The sequence below is a fragment of the Asterias rubens genome, chromosome 1 (genome assembly GCF_902459465.1).
Source record: "Asterias rubens chromosome 1, eAstRub1.3, whole genome shotgun sequence".
In the NCBI taxonomy this organism is placed as follows: Eukaryota; Metazoa; Echinodermata; class Asteroidea; order Forcipulatida; family Asteriidae; genus Asterias; species Asterias rubens.
The window spans coordinates 30,449,473-30,467,883 of NC_047062.1; the positions used below are offsets into that span (position 1 = coordinate 30,449,473).

The 18,411-nt window shown below is 40.1% G+C and overlaps 2 protein-coding genes across 4 annotated transcripts; one reads left to right on the plus strand and one right to left on the minus strand.

Annotated features, from left to right (window-relative positions):
- Positions 1 to 213: 213 nt before the first annotated feature.
- On the minus strand, positions 214 to 12,592 carry LOC117300418 (betaine--homocysteine S-methyltransferase 1-like). Of its 2 annotated transcripts, none has more exons than XM_033784215.1 (9): positions 12,414 to 12,592; positions 8,771 to 8,861; positions 6,480 to 6,616; positions 5,370 to 5,561; positions 4,429 to 4,576; positions 3,448 to 3,636; positions 2,460 to 2,590; positions 1,244 to 1,338; positions 214 to 803 (listed from the first exon to the last, which is right to left on the minus strand). In XM_033784215.1, the coding sequence occupies exons 1-9, from the start codon at positions 12,435 to 12,437 to the stop codon at positions 731 to 733; spliced, it is 1,080 nt and encodes a 359-aa protein (XP_033640106.1). In that variant the 5' UTR covers positions 12,438 to 12,592; the 3' UTR covers positions 214 to 730. The 2 variants fall into 2 exon arrangements, with proteins under 2 accessions (XP_033640106.1, XP_033640100.1); XM_033784209.1 differs by having other exon boundaries at positions 8,729 to 8,861.
- Positions 12,593 to 12,753: 161 nt separating this feature from the next.
- LOC117295527 (leucine-rich repeat protein 1-like) lies at positions 12,754 to 17,273 on the plus strand. Of its 2 annotated transcripts, none has more exons than XM_033778225.1 (5): positions 12,754 to 12,883; positions 14,536 to 14,753; positions 15,142 to 15,240; positions 15,813 to 16,552; positions 17,019 to 17,273. In XM_033778225.1, the coding sequence occupies exons 2-5, from the start codon at positions 14,565 to 14,567 to the stop codon at positions 17,266 to 17,268; spliced, it is 1,278 nt and encodes a 425-aa protein (XP_033634116.1). In that variant the 5' UTR covers positions 12,754 to 12,883; positions 14,536 to 14,564; the 3' UTR covers positions 17,269 to 17,273. The 2 variants fall into 2 exon arrangements, with proteins under 2 accessions (XP_033634116.1, XP_033634123.1); XM_033778232.1 differs by having other exon boundaries at positions 14,539 to 14,753.
- The last annotated feature ends 1,138 nt before the right edge of the window (positions 17,274 to 18,411 follow it).

Here is an 18,411-nt window from a genome sequence, read left to right on the forward strand (position 1 = left end):
ATGGGGAGAGGTTGATAGTATAAAACATTGTGAAAAACAGCTCCCTCTGAGGTAAAGTAGTTTTCGAGAAATTCCACGAATTTGATTTCGAGACCTCAGAGGTCTTGAAATCAAGCATCTGAAAGCACACAACTTCGTGTGACAAGGGTGTTTTTTTTCTTTCATTATATCTCACAACTTCGATGACCGATTGAGCTCAAATCTTCACAGGTTTGTTATTTTGGGCACATGTTGAGATACACCAACTGTGAAGGCTAGTCTTTGACAATTACCAATAGTGTCCAGCGTCGTTAAAGGAATGCTGTTGGCATAATGTAAACGCATTGATTAAAATAAACACATCGATACGCTATTGTGAGTTGAGAATACTGGTCTTTGACAATTACCAAAGGTGTCCAGTGCCTTTAAAAGACTTCTTTGTGAAAGCGACCGTGGGTGCCTGGAAGTCCAGATTCTAAAGGTCAACTTACCCTTGAGGTCAATAATTATGTTTATATACAAACTTGTTTACATTGAGATGTTATTAGCTGTCATAGCATAGTCAGCTTTGGCATACTGTCCTAAAATGACCAAGCGCTTTATCATCCTTCTATAAACACAGGGTTTTAATCTTGAGCTCGTACAGGGGTTTGCTTAAGATTAGCACCCTATCTCACAATAATAATGGATAGAATTACATTTATTTTTGTTCTAGGGATTAAACCATTATGCAAGAAAAACCTTGGAGCTGTCAGTCTGTTGCTAGAAATTTAATTTTTCTTCCAGCTGCTGGAACGAGGTTGGCCCAGTACTCCGGGTTAGCTCTGTAAGAGGGAAATCATAAGGGACAGGCAAATGTTAGTTAGTGTTAGTATATCATGTTCAAAGTTCATTTCAAGGTGCATTTACTTTGCACAAAACTGGTTTTGTCCCTATAGAGATAATTATGTTAAAATAAATGCCTGAAAGTTAAATACATAACCAAGGAGAAATGAAGAAAATTAATTACTAAAACCGACTTGATAAAGGAATTACATGCAAGTTATTGAACCTGATGGTCAAGTGTCTTGCTAAAGGACAAGGGTGTCCTGACTGGGATTCGAACCCACACTCTGCTGATCAGAAACACCAGAGTTTGAATCCAGTGCTCGTAACCGCTAGGCCATGACACACCAAGAAAAAACTCTTTGATGGTGAGACTTTCAATAAATTTCTATCTTCCTGGTTCGTTAAGTTATTTTTTTTTCTTCGTATGTACATTTACCTTTCCCATTGCTCTTTGAAGCTGCTTCTTTCAAGCGCTTTGAAACCTTCGTGATTGTCTGCACCAGGTGGCCTACAACCTCTCTCGGCTGCTAACTGTTAACACACAACGAACAAACCCAAGATATTAACACAATGTAAAAGACAACATTCAAATCAGAAGACTACAAATAATATGAATGTATTTTTTGGTTTTTATTTTATAAGAGATTGCGTTAAAGGCAGTGGACACTATTGGTAATTGTCAAAGACTAGCCTGCACAGTTGGTGTACCTCAACATATGCAGAAAATAACAAACCTGTGAAAATTTGAGTTCAATTCACGAACTTGCAAGATAATAATGAAAGAAAAAAACACCCCTGTCACACGAAGTTGTGTGCGTTTAGATGGTTGATTTTGAGACCTCAGGTTCTAAATCTGAGGTCTCAAATTCAAATTCGTGGAAAATTACTTCTTTCTCGAAAACTATGGCACTTCAGAGGGAGCCGTTTCTCACAATGTTTTAGACCATCAACCTCTCCCCATTACTCGTCACCAAGAAAGGTTCTATGCTGATAATTATTTTGAGTAATTACCAATAGTATCCACTGCCTTTAAATCATAAGGTTAACTGATTAAGGCTATTGACCCTACTGCCTTAAGGGGCACATTGCCACCTACTCCTGTGGCTTAAACCGGGTTGCCCCTTCACAGTCCGTAAGGATGTAGGCATGTATCATCCACTAGGAGCCTGGCTTGAGCAGAATGCAATACCTTCCCAACTTTTTTCACTGAGCATTTATTGTCAAGTGCCTTAATTGCTCAAGGAAACTAGTGTCATGACCCGGATTTGAACACACACTCTGCTGCTGACAACACCAGAGCTTGGGTCCAGTGAATTAGACCACTCGGCCACGACATGCCACAATATAGACAAAACAATAGAACCATTAAATCAATAAACTATAAAATGAGAAAACTTATAATGCATGTTGAATTGTCATTTAAACTTAGCAATAAATTTCAACCTTCAAACAAAATTGATTGCTCTCAAACCTTCTTCAACCAGCCCCCCTCCCACTAATAAAATTTGCAAAAATTAATCAAATTTGTACCTATTAATTTTGTTTTTTACCCATAAACACCGATTAGTGTTAGCACTGTATACTCGGTGAATACCAAAATTATTATTCTTAATCCCCGATGCAAATTTTTAAAACATCTATTAAATGTGTACCTCTTCTGCAGATGCTCTTATATGATAAGGCTCGTAGCCACAGCAGCCCCCAATATATTTAACTCCAAGCTCATATGCCTTCCTTGTGAATGTGTGGACGTCCATACGTGTCAGTAAGCGCGGTTCCATGGCTATAAAAAGACAAAAGTATCGTGAGATAACACGATCAATTATTACATTGTGAATGTCCTCTCGTGATAACATGTGTTTTATGTGTCTATGTACGATACCTGACACTTTTAGAGTACATAAAATAGATCGTACATTTTGATAATGGCACAAGTATTGTGAGATGCTACAATAAATTATTACATTGTCAATGTCCTCTCGTGATAACATGTGTGTTATGTGTTGCATGTACGATACATGACACTTTTAGAGTACATAAAATAGATCGTACATTTTGATAATGGCACAAGTATTGTGAGATAATACAATAAATTATTACATTGTCAATAATCTTTTGAGTGTCCTCTCGTGATAACATGTGTGTTGTGAGTCGTACATGTACGATTTATGACACTTTTGTAGTACATATTAATAAATCGTACATTTTGATAATGACACTATCGTAATACATAAAATAGATCGTACATGTACAACCTTGGCACTGAAAGAGTTTAAAAGGATTTGGGGTAGAAGAAAGAACAATTTACAAGAGTTAGACTCGAACGAACGACCTCGGTAAATGTACCGGCGCTCTATTAACAAAGTTATCTAGCCCTATGTTACGGTCTGCCTAATATTGTTAACATCTTTGTTCTGGGTGCCAGTCAGAAGCCATATAACCGTTAACTGCCATGAGGCCAGGTATCACACCCAAATTATGATACAACCTGGGAAGCGGCAGCCGGGGGATCACCTTAAGTGGATGCGACTTAAGTGGATATCAAATATTAGAAAAAAACAATGGAAACTGACTGGGTACATTTTTAACGATATGGGTTGAACAAAGACAAATTGACTAGAGTGGAAAGATGTGACTCACCGAATGGGAACTCTGGGAGTGCTACGTACCCTCGAGGGTCGTTCTCAACCTCTGTGGTGTGATATCCAACAGGTTGAGCCATGAGGTACGCCTTCAGCCCTGCCTCCTCTAAGCCCCGTTTCATCAGAGCGAGGGTCTTTAGTGTAATGGTAGGATCATACATGCAGTTAACTCCAACAACATCAGCACCTAAGCAGTAGGACAAAAACATGGGTTCTTAATTGTTGGCATAAAAACTTGCTCGGTAACGAGCAATGCCGCTGCTTTCCCTGGCTGCCGCTTCCCAGGTTGTTTTTAATTGTTGGCATAAAAACTTGCTCGGTAACGAGCAATGGAGAGCCGTTGATAGTATAAAACATTGTGAGGAAAGGCTCCCTCTGAAGTAACGTAGTTTTTGAGAAAACGGTTATTTCTCACTCAAATATTAGAAGACTTCAGGCTTTAAGCCTTTTATTAGGCATCTGAAAGCACTCATTCAAGTGCAACAAGGGTGTTTCTTCTTTCATTATTTTCTTGCAACTTTGACGACCAATTGATCCAAAATGGTCACAGGTTTGTTATATTGTGCATATGTTGGGATACAACCAGTGAGAATACTGGTCTTTGACAATTACCAAAGGTGTCCAGTGCCTTTAAAGGTCATACTTTGGTAACGAACCTGAAAAGGAATGGTGTCATTTAATAGATGTTAAAGTGGGATACTATGTTAACATACTACATTAGAGAATTTCATATCCAGACTCGACATCTACTTTGATCTCTTTTTGTGGCTGGAAGTAGGTCAAACCTTGTGGCCGTTTGCGACTGCTATGCATTTTGGTACAAGCAGCAGGTGGCCGAAAAAAAGTCCCATTTGAAAATTTATTATCCTTTCCTTTTTAAGCCTTCCCATGTATTCTTTTAACAAGCCACTTACGCACAGTAGCTTTTACAAATTAGCCAACCCTGTTTATATAAAAGTGCACACAAATAAATGACTACCTGCTCTTGCCATGCGTACAGCACACTCCTGTGGCAGGATACCATCCTCATCCCCAGAGGGAGGTACTCTCATGGAGCAGACTACTGGAATGTCCAATGTCTTCATGACCTCAATCGCCCACTCTGCCTCTTCCACTGTCCCAAAAAACTGCAGCACAAAAAATATACAATCACACTTTAAGCAACAAACTTTGCAAAGGTCATGGGTTCGAATCCTACCCTGTGCATGTGATTTTTTCTTTTGTTGTTGAGTATATAGTGCTAGCACACATGGGTGTATAATCGGTGAAACCAAAATGAATAAACTTAGGTTAGATTAGTTTAGTTTACAATGTATCACCTTCATTGCACAAAATACAACTTAGTGCCAAAAGGGCAACCCCGAACAGGCACAAAGCAGAACTGAGAAGTCTCCGCGAAAGTAGAAGATAATGCAAGACAGTTCTCTGAAGAATTTGCAAGAAGGTACACACATGGTGCTACCGAAAGCCAAATATATATTGATACCTCACCACGCAATGAATGCCTCATAAATCCTATATAATGTCAACTAATTGATACAACCACGATGGTCCTTCCACATCTTAAACTGAAACTTTATTCCTTGTCTTTTCTACATTGGGTTCTTGGCTAGTACAGTTACCCAGGAGTAAATGGGTACCTGTGAGGGTTGAGACGATTCTTGTGATTTACTTAGCCGTGTAGCGCATATTATTGTTGCACAGGGTGTATACTCCGCAGGAAGCTGAGATGAGTTGAGGAATGAGTTAAGGCCCAGTGACCAGGGGTACTAATGTTGGAAGCGCTTTGATATGCCCTTCGGGTGTAAAAAGCGCAATATAAAAACTGGTTATTAATATTATTATTATTAAGTTTGCTTTTTTGAGAGTCCTTGGCTTCACGACCAGAATAAATGAAATGAAACTATTTTGAAGCCCTACCTCTCCCAATAAACAGTCCACTTTCTTCTCCTGGAAGACGTCCGCTTGCTTCTTGAACTCCGCCTGGATGTGCTCCTTGCTCTTGTCTTCACTGAATGGACGGACTGGTGAGAAGCCACCAGCAACTAGAGCGTCCCCTTCTGATGCTACTTGCCTGGCCAAGTCACAGGCCTTGAGATTCAGATCACGAGCCTGTTGAAAGTAAATAAAATAAAAACAGGAAGACTCAATTGAGCTGTCTCTCTTACTTAAAGCAAGGACACTTTTGGTAACTACTCAAAATAACTTGGTAGCGAGCAATTAGCTTTTTTTGAGATATGGTGGCCACTATAGCAGTGCATAGTAGTATTGTGTCCTCCATACCTCAAAAACGGCTTATGGAGAGCTGTTGATAGTATAAAACATTGTGAGAAACTGCTCCTTCTGATGTTATGCAGTTTTGGGGAAGGAGGTAATTTCTTGCTTAAATAAAACAGCCTTTACTTTAGGCCTGAAGTCTTTTATTAGGCATCTGAAAGCAGACACATTTGTGCAAGAGGGGTGTTTTTTCTTTCAATATTCTCTTGCAACTACAAGGACCAAGACGTGTGGATTTTTGTATTAGTTTTTTGGGGTTGAACAAAGAATTGACTAGAGTGGGATTCGAACCAACGACCTCCGGATTAACGTGCCGGCGCTCTACCAATTAGTTGTATTAGTTGTGACACTTTTGTCCCAAAAGTCTAACCCTGATGGTGTCCTAGTCCTTTGCTTTCCATGACAATATGGCTAAGTATATATTTATATATATTTTTCTTCTTCTATTTAAACTTTCTGTGACCAGCTAGCAGGATAAGGAAGCTCATTATGAACCCTGTCCACACTATCTTTTATCCCCAAAGCAATCATACTGTGAAAAGGCAACCTGTTATTCCCTGGGGGAAATTCCGTAGAAAATAGTACATTTAATGTGAAAACTTGTTAAGCAGCTTTTTTCACTGGTTCATTATTTTGAGGTTTTTCTCCATCATTAGCATTCACCCAAGACTTCTTGCAGTCAGTAGTTACACTGTCACTAAATAATCTTCTTGATTAATTATATTTGTATCAGAGCTTATAAAAAGCACTTACATGAATGTGCCCGTCCATGCCCGGGGTTCCATTGGTTTGACCTTCAAGCACTTTAAATCTTTCATCGTTGGAGTAGAATGTGAATGTGGTGAGAATATCAGCACCTGCTCGTAGGTAGTCCCTATGCAGCTGAAGCACTAAACATAGACAAACAATAAATTACATCAAATTAAATCTTGCAACACTGGGACCCCTGACCCAGGTCAAAATTCCAGTTAAACCCAGTTAACTGGGCTCAACTGGTACCCAATTTCCATATAAAACCAACTGGTTTGAACTCTGTTCAACTAGGTTAACTATGTTTAAGTGTATAAACCAACTGGTTTTGTTCAAATTCCATATTAAACCACCTGGTTTCAACAAGCCATATTGAGGTATGATGTACGCATTATGGCCTAAGAGCACTATTTGGTTTGGGTCAATTTGTCTGAATATACCCCAAACTACTCTTGCTGCGTTTTCACTGCATGCACGCAGTCGCACTGACCAAAGGGCACAAAGGCAATCGCTTTGTTGCCTCCATGAAGTATCGGGCCATCATGATTTAGCTTGATTAAGGGTGTTGTGGCCGAGCGGATAAGAGCACCGAACTCAAGTTCTGATGCTTCTGTTCCGCAGAGTGTGGGTTCGAATCCCAGTCGTGACTCTTGTGTCCCTGAGCAAGATACTTAACTATAATTGCTTCTCTCCACCCAGGGGTAAATGGGTACATGTGAGGGCAGAGATGGTTCTTGTGATTGATTTAGCCGAGTAGCGCATATTAATGTTGCACAGGCTGTATACTCCCCAATAATGTGAAGCACTTTGGGACGCCCTTCAGGTGTGGAAAGCGCTATATAAAAACGAATTATTATTATTATAATAGTTAAGCACAAGATTTTTCCTGATAGTCCCAAAAAAAATCCATCTATTTGATTGCCAAAAAGAATAGTTCAGAAGGACTGTGTCAAGTTGTCCCAGACTAGTGCTTATCACATGACGTTCTTATCTAATCGAAACCTAATCAATGTAGTGTGCACTGTTTATGTGGGGTGACACACATGGAGTTACTATACACAAACAGAATAGGATTATGAATGTTTGTGCTATCCTATCCAGAGGGGCGCATGCAACTTTTTCTCAGATCAGGTGATTTTCTCTTTTTATATTCTCAGTTTAACCATGGTTTAACCATTCAAAATTGAACAATACTATTCAAAATCTTTGACATTTTGTTCATTTCCTCTTCTATGGTGAAGCTACAGTTGCATGCGTGGTTCCAGAGACGTTGTTTCTGTTGACTTGTAGAAATTAGGAAAGAGTATTAATGATAAAACAGTTACAAAAATGATATCTGTGCTCGACTAGTTCCACTTTTGTTATGTTAACTGGGAAAACAGAGTAATTAAGGCATATATTTTTGTGTGTTATGTTGGCGTAACGAGCCCAAAAATTGGTTAAGCCGGTAGTATACACAATTTTTTTTTTTTTTAAACAAGGCTACACACAACTTGATAGTATATTCTTAAACTCTTGATGACATTTATTTTATTTTTATATCTTTAATAGATTTGAATCATTAAATTTCTTCCCTTGAAAAAATATCCAGGGTCGGCCGTTTTTTTAAGGTAGGTCGGGTTACGCCAACATAGCATTTTTGTTTGTTATGTCTAAGCCAATTGCTAGACCCAAAGCACCTTATCACTATTTCTCGTTGATAATCATAATATTGACTATCTGTGCCAAACAATCAGGATAAAGTGTACCACTGTTGATAACAGTGTAGAGTAAGGGGAGGGGCTTATGAGTCTGGGGGAGAGGGATGAACTACAGGTTCATAGACGTAGTTTTTAAGTACACTAGTGGCTATTACTCAAAATATGTTAGCGTAAAAACTTATTTGGTAAAGAGCATCAAAGTGCTGTTGATAGTTTAAAGCATTGTTCCCTCTGAAGTAACATTGTTGTTGTTTTGGGGCATCTGAAAGCACACAAGTTTGTGCAACAAAGTTGTTTTTTTCTTTCATTATCCTCTTGCAACTTCAATGACCAATTGAGCCCAAATTTTCACAGGTTTGTTATTTTATGCATATGTTGGGATACACCAAGTGAGAATACTGGACTTTGACAATTACCAAAGGTTGGTACACTTTGCCGTCAAAGTAATCTCTTTTCTGCACTTAAGCTGACAAACCTGCTCACTGTTGAATCAGGGAAGCCGTGAGGAAAGTCATATAAAATATTTTTACAACTATAACAGTTTTGTCATACCGGCTTCAGGATATTTGAGGACTGCTTCTGGGGTCCACATACCAGCAGTAACATAACCTCGCTTCTCTAGATTTACGACGTAGCTTCCATCACCAATAACAACACCATCTTCCAGACGTTCCAGAAGCCCTTTCTATATCAAGAAAAGAAACAAAATTAGTTGATGTTATGCATCAAGGATAACATAAATTAGTATAGTGCATTATTTACAATAATGTATGGATGCCCTTTACTCCAGTGCTCTGGACATTTTGGGCAATAAAATTCCTTTCAGCACCAATGTACTTTCAAGAGCTCATAACCATGAACTTACCGTCTCAGAAGTTCGCACCCATCAAGAAAAATCAAGGGCTACCCAAGGTGATCGGGCATTTGTGTACGCTGATCCAAAACTTTGGAACAATCTCCCACCTTGTTTTAGACTGTCTTAGTTTGATGAGTAGGTTCGAAAGGAACTAGGTTGCTGGATGCTAACCAAATATTGGCATTCAAATGTTGGACTCATTTGGTTGGTATTAGCATAGAGCAAGGACAGGGCCCACTTTTAGGCAGAAAATATTGCTCTATTTTTGTAGCATTTATAAATGAACAGGATGGGCTAGCCAGTCACAGAATTGTTAAGTAAAACTGTTTGATGTGCTTTTTGTGCTTGGGCAGGTTTTTGAAATCAGGCTCTAGTCTGACCCCTTGCTCTATAGTTTTAGTAAGCCTGTTCCCAACCCTAAACATAATCCTGATTTAACAGAAAACGAATGGTAAATATTCAATGAAGACACTTCATCACACTCATTTAATACACCACCCCCCCCCCCAAAAAAAAAAACACCAAAACAACAACAACAAATTGGTTTTGTTTAAAACTTTCATTAATGTTCTAAAAAAAAAGGCTAGGGTTGTCAAACATGAAAGCAAAATTTTTTTTTCAAACATGTCAAACAACACAAACAAGGAACAGTTTTAGACCCTCACTGATTTGCATATTTTGTACCACACTGGTAACTAAATATCAATACACCTAAATCCCTAAGGCAAACAAACCTAAGTTGTTATGGTATTGAAAGATAGGAGGTAATATGCCTCTCCACTGTGACTAGCTTGCTCATCAGGCCTGATAAAGGCAAGGCCATATGGTCATTGCCTTGGTGCCCTTGAAAGGCTCCAGTAAATACTTACAATTTCCTCATAGGGTCGGGGTGCCCTTTATCGAGGAGAAAATGCCTAAGTGCCCTTGCCCTTTCAAAAACGAAACATACAAGTGCTTGATGCTTTTCAGTGATTAATTTTTAGCCAAGATTTGCCGTATTAGGAAACTTAAACGTAAAGGTAAAATGAAATAAATATAAAAATGTGTTAATTTTATGTTAACGGTTTTTGGGTTGAACAAAGAATCGACTAGAAACGACCTCCGGATTAACGTGCCGGCGCTCTACCAACTGAGCTATCTAGCCCTATATTGGCGGTGTCCCTATTTTGTCAATATCTTTGTTCGGGGGTGCCAGTCAGAAGTTCTTAGAGAACTGTCTTTCTTTATTAACTGCGGAGTATATTTATCGGATTGTTTGGGAGACCTCTCAGTTCTGAAAAGAACTGTCCTTCTTTGTAACTACTACCTGGGTGGAAGGTATAGAAAATTGGCTGGGACAACTAATACTACTTTAGCTTTAAGAGAATCGTTATTAGCGGCACTACAGAGGAGTGAGTTCTTAAATTGGTCTCAAAGTTTCGACTAGCTTGCTCTAGGGTGTCGTGGCCGAGTGGATAAGAGCACCGAACTCAAGCTCTGATGCTTCTGTTCAGCAGAGTGTGAGTTTGAATCCCGGTCGTGACACTTGTGTCCCTGAGCAAGGCACTTAACTATAATTGCTTCTCTCCACCCAGGGGCAAATGGGTACCTGTGAGGGCAGAGATGGTTCTTGTGATTGGTTTAGCCGAGTAGCGCATATATTGCACACAGGCTGTATACTCCCCAGGGAGCTGAGATGGTTTAATGAATGATTAAAGGCCCAGTGACCAGGGGTAATATTGTCGGAAGCGCTTTGAGACACCCCTCGGGCGTGAAAAGCGCTATATAAAAATGGTCTATTATTATTATTATTAGTTGTCGCCAGGAGACTGATACCCCACTGTGTAATGCCTCAAACCATGTATCTAGACTAGTCAACTAAACTCTTTTGGGAGGTTTGAAAGTTGATCTGCCACAAAGATGCAGAAAGCAGAGTCCTGCTTTGTATCTCTGCTCATCCTCAAGAGGAGAAGAACACACTTTTTGAAAATTATGTCAACAAAAATTACAGTAGGCCTGCTATTTTTTCTCAGAACCAATATTGCAATACCCCAGAGATTTTATCTACCAGAACATGGTTCTCAACCATGCATAAACCTACTCAATTCTTTCTGTACTGTGGGAAAAGCTTTTGAAGTTATTGAAAAACCAAAAGGACTTTAGAAATACAACAATTGTGTTCTTTCCCAACAAAAGAAGTGCCCAACAATCGGCCATAGCTCAGCCCAATTAACTCCATAGGTCTATGGTTGAGTGGCTGAGTTCATGAATAAATTCTGCCTTCATGTGTTGAGCCTACAAGGCTGAGCCAAAGGACTCGCCCATTTGGGCCTCTGCAAGGTTCATTGGGGGCCAGGAGTATGTGTCGGTCTCTAGGATTGACATTTTTTATACAACTTTGTATACAACTGACCTGTTATTTGTATCTGTAGTGTACATTTGTAAATAGATCACTTTTAATTTGTTTTAAGTGCATCGAGGCATTTTGGGTTATGTTTACACTCCCGCAGTCAGGTAGCCCCAATTGTGAGTGTCAATAATTAAATTTGCAACCTCCAAAATGCTCTGAAAGACCATGAAAGTAATATCGATATCCAATTTGATAGGGCTGAATATTGTTTGAAGCTTTGCATGGTGTGGATATAAATAGGAAGAAACTATAAATAAATGGTAAATCTGCGGATACAACCATATTTCTACCTCCATGATACAACGATCTGGATGGAAGTCTCTTTTTGTGGGAGTGTTGGCCCTGATGATTGACAGGATTGCTTCATTTAATTTTTGGATGTTATTCTAAACAGCACACAGCATGCATGACCATACACAGCTAGACACTGGTAATTTTGAAAGATTTCAATCACCAGAAAGTTTAAATCGTTATATCAATTATTCAGAGATCATAAACTTTATAAAAAAGACTAACTAACTTACAAAAAAAAAGGTGTGGCCTGACGTTTCGACCCTAGGCCTCTAGGTAGCAAAGTCTTTTGTGAAGTCTTTTTTTCAGAGTCTTTCTCTGATTCTATCATACTAAATGATAGGTCGGCTGAAATGGAAGCTGTGTTATTTTTCATCAATGGTTATAAGAAAACCAATTAAGAATAATCTTGTTTTTATTTTTGAATAAATATAAAGACTCCCTGCCGTGGTGAAAACACGGAAAGATATCCAACTTGTGACGTCCATTTGCATTATTTTATTAATTTTCATTTTATTGGTGGGGACCTACCCCCAACTTATTTACTACTTCTAGATACTATAGTTTATAGAACTTAGAAGAAACTATAGTTTCTAGAAGTCACCACGAACGATAGCGGAACGCTTATCTTACTCTTTTAGTAACCTCTAACTTAGTTACTACCACTTTTTTATTCTAGTTGTAATGTTTATTTATTTTACCTTTTTTGACGACGATGATTCCATTTCGTCTACGGCAGACTGGCGATTTGAAAATGGCGACTTATTAACTCCTTTTGAGCGACTGACACAGACCCAGCTCAAATAACCATGGAGCTATATAAACTTACAAGAGCTGGTTGATGACTTCCAGCTGAGAATGTGAGAAGCGCACAGTCATCTCTCTGTGATCAAAACAAATGAGCACATGTGTCAATAAACAATTTCAATGGAGGGCGCTGTTCCATTTTACCGACGGAACTTGAATGTCTAGCTCCTGTAAGACTGCGTGCGTTCAGTATAGGTAACCGGAGACTGGTTAGCAGTCTATTCTTTTTTTATTTTCATTTCCCCGAAGTTAAGTTTTTGCGGGGAATTCAAAGAGGCTAAACTTGTGTTTTGCTTGTAAAAACGGTAGCTGCCCACACTGTGAAAGGAGTTGTTCAAACGGATGGATCAGCCATAGTATACAGGTAAAAAGCTTAATACTTTTTAACATTTAGAACAAATTGTAAAGATAAAATTTGAAGGAAGGATTAGATGAATTATTATTAGACTTTGGACTTGGAGTTTAGAAGTTGAACTGTTTACTGCCTGTGTTGTATGCTATACACAGCTACTGCAGTTGCCGGTGCATTGCCAATGCAATGGTAGCCAATGATGCCCAATGATAGCCCTGGTAAGACACCAGTTTCCATTGCATTGTGTGCAACGGAGGAGGCCAACCTGGACTACATGTAGGTAGGCCTATGGCCCTTAGTTGCGATAATCGTAACCCTCCATCCTCCCGACCGTCGGGAGGATCGGGAGGATGGAGGGTTACGATTATCGCAACTATATGGCCCTATGCCAATGGCAATGACTGCAGTATAGTATAAGTATGCTATGCCAATGATGGCTGCATGCAAAAAGGTTTATCGCGACAGAACCGCAATGCGTTGTGGGTAATAAGATGGGGCAGTTTGCTATGCAGTGTATGTTGTCATGTACGACTCGCACACGCATCGCCTATACCTTTATGTGGGTTCAACAGCGCCCTCTCTTGATACTTTGCTATTCGCGGTAAACCTTAAATGCATCAATCACACACTGACTGCACTGCACTGTACAGAGTGGAAATGAAATGGACTCAATAAGGTTTACCGCGAATAGCGTAATATCAAGAGAGGGTGCTGTTGAACCCACACAAAGGTATGGCGTTGTGTGCGCGAGTCGTAGAAACTGCATAGAAACCGCCCCATATTCCTTCCCACAACGCATTGCGGTTCTGAATCGCGATAAACCTTATTGAATAGGCCTACTTTTTACTCATTCAATCATATCATACTGAACTGGGACTTGGAGAACAACAATTTTATATCACTGAGTCAATACTGTCCGTTGCAGTGCAAGTGTTTGTCTTTTTGACCATCATGGAGGATGGAGAATAAGTTTGACCATATAAATGATATTGACTGACACTGACAGTTAGTACTATTTGTGACCCATGGTGACACTGACTTTATAGGGAAAATAATAGTTGCGATGATGTAATCTTCCTCCTGACGGCGGAGCCGGAGAAATAAATAAGTACATAAAATAATAATTTGCTATTTTGGAGAGTTAAAATTAGTGAAAAAGTGGTGGGATGATACAGAAATCTCCCCTTTGTCAGTTTCATTGAATATCAGGTCTAAACCTTTGCAAAAAGTAGTCTTGGAGGAATTACTTGATTGACCCGATATTTAAATTCAATTCATTTAACTTGTGTAATCATGATTTAGTTTTAAAATGTTAAAATAGTTTTTTAAACATGTTTTTGACATCCTCGGGAGTATGTTGTACTCGCCAGACATTGCCAGGCCATAATTTTAAATGGTTGTGATAATTGTACCCTAGTACCAACTTAGAGGGAGCTGTTTGTCCTTAGAGGGAGCTGTTTGTCCGAATGTTTTAAACTATCAACAATTCTCCAATCCCTTATTACCAATTAAGTTTATACTAAATGTATGCTTACAATTATTTTAAGTAACTACCAAGTGCCCATTTATCAAAGTGTCAGCTGGAAATGAAAACAGCGAAGAGATGGTAGTTCTAAAAAGATTTGAAGCATTGAATGAATTTTCTATAAATTTTTTTTATACAGCAGAACAAGGACTGTAATCACCAATCAAGATGCGTCTATCATGTGATGTTGAGCTCAAGAACCGTCTGCTGCCCTCACATGGTATGAAAGGGAAAGGCCGACCCTTGAGATGCTCTTTGGCGATTGGTCGGCGAGGCGGGAACAGCAGTAATGGGCAAGAGGGTGCTGTCTTCCTCATGGTGTGCTCGGCAAAAGATAAAACTGGCACTAAATATAAGGTGTGTAGGGTCACTCTTTAGGCATTAAATGGGTACGGGCCTGGAAGGATGCAAAGACCACAGGGGGCTGTATGGCCTCTGTTGCCCTATTAAGTGTGTTCAGCAGGGAAGTAACACAAAATGTTTAGGAGCCCCGATGAGATTTTGGTAGCCCGAATCACACAACGTGTCTTGAGTCACGACACAAATTGGTCATCAAAAGTATTTCACTTTTCAATATACAGCACAGTTCATTATTGTTTGCGATGATAATTTTTGCATTATTTTTCCACTCGCCCGCCCAGCTATCACTGGAAAAATGTGATAATGTCATTTTGTAAAATATACCAAATAATAAATAATAACAAATTGGAGCCCTGCTTATACATCTTTCCGTCTTTGATTTCAGTTGAAGGGTAATATGGAGCAAGTATTCACCAGGTTTGTCCAAGAAGGTAAAGCAACGCTTCGTCTCAAGGAACCAGAACAAGATATCTGCATCAGTAAGGTACATCTAGAATACACCCCCAATCCCAACCCTACGACTTCAGGAAAAGTCTTGGAAAAAACTATAAAAAGCATTAATACGCCTCTCTTAATATTTATGCATGACGTCATAATTCTTACCCAAAATGAGCCCCCATCACTTGCAGTGGCTGCGCCCCTCGCTCGTTTTGGATTAGCATTGTGACGTACCTCATGCATAAATATTAAGAAAGGCGTATAATAATATTCAGGGCTCAAAATTAACAGTGGACCCAGGGCAAGTTTTTTTAATTTTATTTTGATTTGTTTATGCAAGTCGCCGGACACACAAGGCCTGAAGGCCACTTCAAGGTGTGAGCTACAAATAATTTTTTTTTACCGGGGCTGTTGCCACCTACTGCTGGGGCTGAAACAGGGTTACCCCCATTTTACAGTCCATACGGATGTAGGCTTGGGTATTATTCCTGCCCTGCAAATACCTTGATTTATAAACAAATTAAATTATCTTAAAACCATGATTGTTTTTATGCTTATTTAAAACCATGTTTTGTACTTCACGTAACTAAAGAACAAAATTGATCTTAATCCTTTCAGGCGGACCCCTTGCAGTTGAAGAATTTCCTCTCGGTATTGAAGCTCGGCTGCCAGGGCAGCAAGCTTGAGAAGGTTCACCTTTCAACCCTGACCCCAGCAACCTCCGCCCAGGTTGAACGCCCCAAGACAAAGATGGTGATTCTACAGAGATCCGACTACCCAATACGGGAACGGTTTCCAAAAGGCCTGGAATCCCTGAGGGTGAATGGATGCAGTCTGTCCCGCATCGATTCTCGCATACTTGGACTTAAACATCTACGTGCTCTGGATCTGAGCAAGAATCGCATCCGGACGCTGCCTGATGATCCAGGACAATCGACAGCCCTTGTCGAGTTAAAGCTAGCAGACAACCTCCTGGAGAGACTTCCTCCAGCCCTTTGTCTCAGCAGTCTCAGGAACACCTTGCAGTTCCTGGACCTCGCCGGCAACAATCTCAAATTTCTCCCTCCTCAAATATGTGAGATGACGTCCCTGCTGCGACTGCACGTTGCAAACAATCAGCTGACAACTCTCCCCGAAAACTTTGGACGTCTGGAGAAGTTGAGATTCTTTAGCGCCCAAGAGAATCAGATGGTGGTGCTGCCATTCTCTTTCATGGACCTGTCGATGGATGAAGTAGACCTTTCAGGAAACTGCTTTCAGCTGGCGGAACAAGAAGCCAGTGCCAGTCACATGCAGAGAACCTCAGAAGAGTTCCCGACACTCTTGGAGGTCACTGCAAGATCCATCAAGAAGCAGAGGTATGTTGCCTTTAAATTTCTTCAAAGATATCAACTTACTTGGTGAGAAGCACTGCAGCTGTTGGTAGTTTCAACCATTTTGAAAAAGGATTCCCTTTGAAGTAATTTGGTTTGGATAAATCAACAGTTTGGGGGAGTTTGAGAAGTAAAGGACAGGGTGATTTGAGAGGTACTGGCAAAGCATTTTTGGGGCAGTTTGAGAAGTAATGGGCAGGGCTGTTTAAGAAGTAACAGGCAGGGCAGTTTGGGGCTGTTTGAGAAGTAACAGACAGGACAGTTTGGGGTGGTTTAAGAAGTAACACACAAGTTATTTTGGCTTTCGGGCTGTTTGAGAAGTAACAGCCAAGGCGGCTTTTGGCAGTTTGAGAAGTAACAGCCAAGGTGGTTTGGGGGGGTTTGAGAAGTATCAGGCAGGGCGGTTTGAGGACTTTTGCTATTACCTGCACTCATTTGATTTTATTTTTAGGGTACCCTACACTGAGGAAGACCTCCCCCGCCATCTTCACCACCATCTATCCCAAGTCAAGTGGTGTGTCTGCAGCAATCCCTGCTTCCAGCCCTACGCCAAGCATCGAGTCCCTTTCAACCTCCACCGTGTTGCCCACACCCTGGTTGGGCCCACATCGGCACCGGTAGAAGGATTCCTGTGCTCTGCCTTCTGCTGGTCCAATCTGCAGGCCAACCCGAATGCCCCATGGAAATGCAAACGGAAGTGAGTGGGATGGGATGTTGGACAAAGGTAACTTTAGGTAAATGCCTCCGCGCACTGTGGTGTATTATGGTGTAAAGTGCCTCAGGTCAACAATCTATAGGAGCTCAGTCAGTTGACCTTACAATCTCCCATTGTTGCATAACCTGGCGTGGCAGTCTAGTGCACCGGGATCAAGTTCATGGTTTACCATAATTGCTTCTCTCCACCTACGTGTATAAATGGGAACCCTTGAGGACTGAGATACTTACCCTCAGCGCTAATTTGAGCAGCTTGGTGTAATGCTCCCCAGGGAGTTGGACAAGTTTTAGGAATAGTCCGAGTCGAACAGGGATAGTAATGCCCTAAAGTGTCTTTAATGTAATATCTAGGATGTGCACTTTTCTAGAAAACAAATTGTTATTACTGTTAGGCCTATTATTGTATTTATATTATTATATGTGATCAGCTTGGCTTAGTTGTTTTTCCCCTGCCTGTTCATCTCTGTCGACCCCTGTTCGAATCCCATCTAATACTGGAGCCTTGTGTATAAAGGGTTTATTCAGATCCTACATGATTGCGTGGGTTTCCCCAATTTGGGGTTTTCCTTCCCAAATCTTAAAACTGAACATTTCTTCTCATTTCCTTTTCATCCTGGTATTGGTGCTAATAGTGCCGTTGCGTGTGTAAATAAATAAAATAAATTAAAATATTTATAAACATACGTTATGTTTTGATGTATTCAATTCAATTCATTGTGTCGGGTGGTTGGGTTGGTGTAGAGGTATCTTTTTTCACCTTCCACCTCTAGACCGCGATTCGAATCACGCTGAGGGCAATAATACGTGAATTGAGTTTTCAGTCCCTACCTGACTGTGTGGGTTTTCCCCTTGGACTAATACTGTAATATATCACCTTGACAGACATTTAACGACTTGTCCACAAGTCTACCCTAGTACTTGATAAAATGTTACTGTACTCTTTTTTCCGTGAACTAAAAGTCATCCTTGTAATATATGGATCAAAGAGCCATTCACAGCTTTAATCCACCTCGTTCATATTCCCTCCACCATACAATCTAGCCTGTTTAGGAGGAATAAATAAAGTCCACCTTCAGCTCCCAGCTCCCATAAGATTTATTTTTATCTTTATGTTTTCTTCTTGAAGCCCC

What these genes read in the sequence shown, in the direction of transcription:
- LOC117300418 (XM_033784209.1), bottom strand. Translation starts at nt 12,437, where the DNA reads ATGGAATCATCGTCGTCAAAAAAG. An exon ending in AATCATCGTCGTCAAAAAAG is followed by an intron (nt 8,862 to 12,413) that starts GTAAAATAAATA and finishes TTCTTGATATAG; the next exon opens with AAAGGGCTTCTGGAACGTCT. An exon ending in TAAGAGCATCTGCAGAAGAG is followed by an intron (nt 1,339 to 2,459) that starts GTACACATTTAA and finishes GTGTGTTAACAG; the next exon opens with TTAGCAGCCGAGAGAGGTTG.
- LOC117295527 (XM_033778225.1), top strand. Translation starts at nt 14,565, where the DNA reads ATGCGTCTATCATGTGATGTTGAGCTCAAGAACCGTCTGCTGCCCTCA. An exon ending in AAACTGGCACTAAATATAAG is followed by an intron (nt 14,754 to 15,141) that starts GTGTGTAGGGTC and finishes CTTTGATTTCAG; the next exon opens with TTGAAGGGTAATATGGAGCA. An exon ending in AGATCCATCAAGAAGCAGAG is followed by an intron (nt 16,553 to 17,018) that starts GTATGTTGCCTT and finishes TTTTATTTTTAG; the next exon opens with GGTACCCTACACTGAGGAAG.